Raw genomic sequence first — 6,365 nt, 5'->3', positions numbered from 1 at the left:
CTATCACTCCCTACCTTTTTACATTTTGGATGCTAACTCACTCTCAACCTATGTGGCTTCAAAAAAATATGATGTGGCATAAAAAATATGATGTGGTAAGCATGTTACCACTCCTTGTAGCCTTAGAAGTTTTTAGATTATTTTAGAATTCTAATATTATCTTATAAATAGACGTTTAGTTTAATCATTCTAATCATTCTAAATTGTCTTCCATCTCCATTGAAATTGTAGCATTCTTCCCTTTAACGATTGTATTGATAGTACAGTGTTTTATGTTTTTTTCCGCAAGGGTCTCCACTCTAATTCTTGGATACTTGGTTGTACTAGTTGCTTCTATTTATCATCATATTTACAACATACTCCATATATCATATACTGATGCTAAAACATGAGTTTACCAATCTTAACATGATATTGTAGCTCCACACATCATATGTCACTCTATATATGTATAAGAGTCGGTGTCTAACACCTCAAGGTCTCAACACATCTAATATACTCCTATCAAGCCTCTTTTTCATGGGGCATATTTTTTCACTGACATAGGTAAACCCATACTAGCCAATTTTGTTAAGCTAAGGAAAATTCGGGCCCATGCAATACCTTGCAAACCACATGGAACAAACAACCAATGGCGGACCTTAGTGGAGCATTGTGGATCACGGGTCACTGCTCGATTTCCGGCACGTAGTGTAATTTTTTTTTTTTTTTTTGGGTTTTTTCTATTAGGTGCACCAACTTGAAGTACGAGGGACACTCCTACTAAAACAGTCTGCATCCGCCACTGCAAACAACTATCCCTAAATGATGCATGTGGCACTTGAGAATAATAAAACATGCAAGAAGTCCTTTGAAGTGTTGCATCTCAAATCCTTCACCATTAAGCCACCAAATAGATTGTCAGGAGGTGCATTAGTGTCGTACACCGTCTAGACATTGTCTTAACCAATTCTATATATGCTGTTAGAGTTAGCCCTCTCTCATTAAGGTCTCTTTTTAAGAGAAATCTAGAACTAGATATATCCTATCCCAAGCTTCCTGCAAGAACCCCAAATAGATAAATTGTACAAAACTATTGAACATATTATCTATTGAATAACAATACAAATGAAGCCTTAAAGATTGTTTGAAATAGTTGAACTTTTTTTGACCTCCCCACCCTAAAGTTGTGGGCCCATCCATGTTTCTTAGGAACATGATACACGTATCCGACTCCTATAACTTCATGAATGCATCCTTAATATGGTGTGGCTTATACAACCATACTATTGCTTTTTTTGGCTACAAAATCTGTATACTTACGAGTAGGGAATTTATGTTTATCCTATAGAAATACATGATCCTTTCTTTATGGCACTTAAATGTTCCTTAGCAATGTTGAAACTTAACCAAGAGTGAAAAGAGTATGTCCAAGAATAATGAAGCAGTTGCATGGATTGGGCTTTGGATTGACTTCAAACTAGTTAAATGGCTATAAATATTTGTTATCCAGTGATCGAAACTCATAAATGGAGATTTATAACCAGTTGTGATTCTTATTCAACAAACAAAAAGCTGGAATGAATTTTGCTTCCAAATCCCTCAAAACAAACACCCCCATAGAGAGTTCCGTGTGGATTTATGCAAGAATGTTGAGTTTACAATTTATGAATATGTATAAATTAGTGAAAAGTCGAACATAGTTGCATAATTAAAAACACATTGTTACATAATTTGGTAAAAATTCAAAGAAACAAGAAAGATTGCAAAAGATTTCAATATTGCATAGATATGTCTTCTAACCCATTTGGACAGCAAAAGATGAGAGTTTTGAACCAATTTTGTTGAGCCCCAAAGGCAAAAGACGTAAATGCCCTTAACAAAAATAGCCTAGAAAGTCGGTTGAGTCCAATCCCATGTAACAAACACAGCCTAACGAAAATCTAATTGGCAGTAAAGTCTTCATAAACAAATAGAAATCTCATAACACCTTTGCAAATTTGAAGATAAATAATAAGAGCACCATCACATTGTCATGTTTTTTATTATACGAAGCAATAAGACGAGACATATCAAATGGTAATGTACACATAACAAAACACTCAAATTCACCTAAACAAGACACAACTCAGAAGAAGAATTCAAGCAACTTTCTTTTTTTTCTTAATAATAATCGGAGATTACTCACCTCACCTTTTTTTTTTTTTTACCTTTTTCAGCAAGTCCATGAAGAAGATCTCTTAATGATGGGTTTCAACTGTCTATCATCTTCAAGAGAAATCATCCCCAAATGTGATGGATCTTCCAACATCATCTTTGCTACCAAATATCCAGCAATTGACCATGTCTGATACTTCCTCGCCTGCTTCCCGATGTATCTTCCATTTTTTCCGTCATAGTATTCCGGCCACCCGTCCTTCAGCAGGCGGCTCTCCGCCAGTTCAATCGCCTTTCTTGCTATCTGTGGCCTCCCCGTTTTGATGCATGCCGCCGTTAGCAACCACAGAAGCACTGCATATATATATTACACAAATAATAAAAAAAAAAAAAAAAAGCAATTAAAAAAATGTTCTTTTAGATTGGGAAATTATAAAATAATAAAATGAGAAAGAAAAGTAACCTGGCCAAGATCCTCCATTGTGGTAACTCCATCTAGTGTTCTTAGGATCACAACCAGTAACAATTCTCCATTCATGACTTTCTATTGCAGGATAACAAATCTTTATAGGCATTTCTCCTACAAGCTCCTCCCAACGTGCTTCAAAAAGATCCATAATTGCAGAAGCTTGTTCAGGGGTAGCAAGAGAAGATAAAATAGCAACACAGTTGCCTAAAGCAAACCACCTAAAGTCCATCCTTGCTGGACTCACATTACCAACAAAGTAACCACCACGTGTTGGCATAAAATCAAATACCCAATCTGGGATTGAATCAGGAATAACATTAAACTTATTTACAGCAGTGTGAGAATACTCCTCTGTTTTATAACGATAGATATCATTCAGTTGTTGAAAGTCAATCCAGAAATAACTTCTCATGTGAAAGCTCAATGCATGAAGCCTCTTCATTATTCTTTCCACAAATTCCTTTCCCTCCGAGTCAAGTTTCAGCATTGCCAATGAACATCTCAATGCCATAAAGAAAAGAGCTTGTATCTCTATAGGATAACCATAAATCCCCTTGAAAAAGAAAAAAAAAAAAAACAATCCCATTTAACATATGATATAGTTAGTGAATATAGAAACATAAAGAAAAGCAAAAACATTTCTTACCATCCTTCTATCAATCATTGAGCACCCATCTGCACAGAGCAAAGTTGGAAACGTATCAAAACCTTCTGATAAACACAGAGTTAATATAAGCCTCATTCCCTTTTGGCAATCTGGTGTTTCAGCTAGGGTTAAATCTCCAGTAGACTTTGTATATGCACGAAGCAATATAATCCACCAGAATCCAGAATCAACAGGTGCAACTCTTCCAATAGCACTCTCACCAAAATCTGCAACAATTGTATCTGTTTTTCTTTCTGGATCATGAAGAACTTTAAAACTAGCAGGCATTGCCCCTTCCCCGAGTTTGAATCTATCAATTCTTTTTTCCCACCCTTGAAGTTGAAGTGTCTTCAATAGAAAATTCTTCACTATATCAGGCTCTCCATTCATTAGAAACGCCAGTGCACTAGGTACAAAATCCCTTACAAACACCTGCACATCATTCATAAAGAAAACAAGACATTGAATACTGAATTCCAATCTGAAAAAAAAAAAAGTTATGATCAAACTTTTACCTGATCATAGTTTAGAACTTCTTCAGATGCATGATCATATGCAGCAATTGTGCCAACTGGTTGTCCCCTGAAATGTACCAATGATCTACGAAGAGAATCCCAGGCTTCAGCAATCATTGGATGGGGTTCAAAAGAGTTTCTAGTGGATGAAGCAGGTGTATCAAATCCTGAGCGTCCACCTGGCGAATATGCAACATCCAAATTCTCAAGACCTCTTGATAAAGACATCTCACTAAGTGACCTTTCATCAAATGATCTCTCTCTTTTGATGGTGAGTCTTGGTCTATCAAGAAGCTTTGTGAGATCAAAATCATCCATTTCTGGAATGGAGCAAACCGAGCTAACATTACGAAGTCCAGACTCTTTAGGGGCATCCATGATACTCAAATTTTCCACCTAACGAATAATCTGCACATACATGAACATTAAAGTATTGGATTTTAAACATTCAAGTGTGAATACAAGATATAAAATTAGTAGTTTTCCCTTTTTGTATCCATCTACAGAGAGTAAACAAATAAACAAAAGTGATAAGGACACTTCAGCTGCTTATTCATTAATCTTATCCACATGTAATCAGACATGTTAAGAGACCAACCAACATGCATAATAACAGTTAACTAGGGTTAAATTTACTTCCTTGGTCCAGAAAGAAGTAACCTCTTTGCTTAGTTTCAAATGTTAGGAGGATCTTTTTGATTCATACACCACCACAAAGTTGCTATTGGTATCCTATTGGTAAAATCAAATTCGTATATTCAGTAAACACCTAAGAAATTACGTTCTTATATCCTACATATTAAAAAAATAAAAAAATCAAGCTTTTGCATGAAATTTATTTGATAGGAGAGGGCCCTCAGGTAGATGAATGTGAGATGAATTTATGAAAGGAAAAAAGAAGCGTAGAAATGTAGTTCATTTTACATTAAAACATTTAAGATAAGAAACCACAAAAACATTAAATGTTACTTTCAATGTTAAACAATCCACATCGTAGCTTACCTAATTAGAATTTCAATCACCCTAAGAAGAGCAAATATAAAACACTTGATAACAAAAGCACCAAATCTGAAATTGCATAGAAATTCTAAAATATTATTGAATCTGCATTAGTATTCCTAGACCATTCAACGATATTTCCAAGATCCAGAATACATGTGAAACAGCAAACAATAGGAACAAATCTTAACAAAAATAGCACGAAAAAGAGACCAGTGGCGGGAGTCTTGGGAAATATGTAAGAGATCTGAAGCTAGTTTATATAAAAGGTAAGAGAATATATATAACGAAAGGTAAAAGATAGAGAGAGAAAGTGAAGACCTGGAAGATATTAAATGTCGGTAAATAAAAATTTCCGGTGGTCGGAGGTGGACGGTCAAAAGCCGGCCGGGAGAATACCGGGAACGGGTTGGTAGTCGTAGAGAAGACAAAGCAGAGAAAAAAAAGGGGGAAGAAGGAAAAAGAGAGCATTTTAACGTAAGGTCGTATTTATAGATAGAGATGGAGAGAGAGGAATAAGAATGCTCCTCCGTCTCTTCGATTTTTTCTCTTAATCTAAACGTCAATGTAAGGCAGCTCCTTACCCACGCTATTTTCATTGCATTTCTTTATTTTTTTAAAATGATATATTTTTATGTATCTAATTGCAAAATACTACTAATATTCTTTTATCATCTTTGATTTGTTTAATACAATTAATTTAATTTAGTGTAACATATTTATTATTTTATCCAAGACATTATATATATATATATATATATATATATATATATATATATATATATATATATAACAAACTTTATAAAATTCCAACATATTTTCACCTAATTTTTTAAAAAAACTACTATATTATTTTAATGTATTAAAACTATTATATTTTTAGGAAAATCTAATTTAAAGCTTTAGACATGAGACAACCCAATATATTTCCATTCAACCATAAAAAAAATTACTATATTATTTTTTAGTGTCTTAAACTTCTTATATTTTTCGAAATCTTCTAATTTAAAATATTGTAACAAGCAAACCTTTAATAATCGATTACATGCTATTTATAGTTGTTTATGGTTTATTGATATCAAAGCATTAAGTTATATAATTTTATAAAATATAGGAGTTTTAAAACACTAAAAATAATATTTTGTTTTTCTAAATTTAGATGAGCCTATGCTAGACTTTTTAAAAACTATAACACAAAACCTATAAAAATATAAAAAGGCATAAGTTTATTATATTAAATAGTCATAAATATTGTGTGCACAACGGTGAATAATAAAAGTTTGTTATACAATATTACTAAATAAATGATTTTCAGTGAATAGTTATATGTAATTAAATCTATAAGGCAACCAAATCAACACAAAGTACCAATGATGTTGATGAACCTTAACTATCCCTATCAGGCCTTTTGATCGTGACTCGAACCTCCAAGTCTCAATCAAACAAGAACATACAAGGAGATCCTTATCACAGCCCTCAACCTGAGCTTCCTAACGTCCTAAAACTAAAACCAAAACCACCCGAAAGGAAACACAACAATTGATAATGAACCCGACACAGGACTTTGAAGATTGCGCAACCGAATGGATGTCCTTGACTT

General features: G+C 33.7%; 1 protein-coding gene across 2 annotated transcripts; it reads right to left on the bottom strand.

Annotated features, from left to right (window-relative positions):
• Positions 1-1,958: 1,958 nt before the first annotated feature.
• Positions 1,959-5,283, bottom strand: LOC111916776 (probable alkaline/neutral invertase D). Of its 2 annotated transcripts, none has more exons than XM_023912434.2 (5): positions 5,087-5,283; positions 3,767-4,174; positions 3,252-3,683; positions 2,600-3,158; positions 1,959-2,490 (listed from the first exon to the last, which is right to left on the bottom strand). In XM_023912434.2, exons 2-5 carry the CDS (start codon positions 4,142-4,144, stop codon positions 2,195-2,197), a joined length of 1,665 nt encoding a protein of 554 aa, XP_023768202.1. In that variant the 5' UTR covers positions 4,145-4,174; positions 5,087-5,283; the 3' UTR covers positions 1,959-2,194. The 2 variants fall into 2 exon arrangements, with proteins under 2 accessions (XP_023768202.1, XP_023768203.1); XM_023912435.3 differs by lacking the exon at positions 5,087-5,283 and adding an exon at positions 4,769-4,983.
• Positions 5,284-6,365: the final 1,082 nt, after the last annotated feature.

The sequence above is a fragment of the Lactuca sativa genome, chromosome 1 (genome assembly GCF_002870075.4).
Source record: "Lactuca sativa cultivar Salinas chromosome 1, Lsat_Salinas_v11, whole genome shotgun sequence".
Lineage (NCBI taxonomy): Eukaryota > Viridiplantae > Streptophyta > Magnoliopsida > Asterales > Asteraceae > Lactuca > Lactuca sativa.
This window is presented reverse-complemented; position numbering and strand designations above follow the sequence as displayed.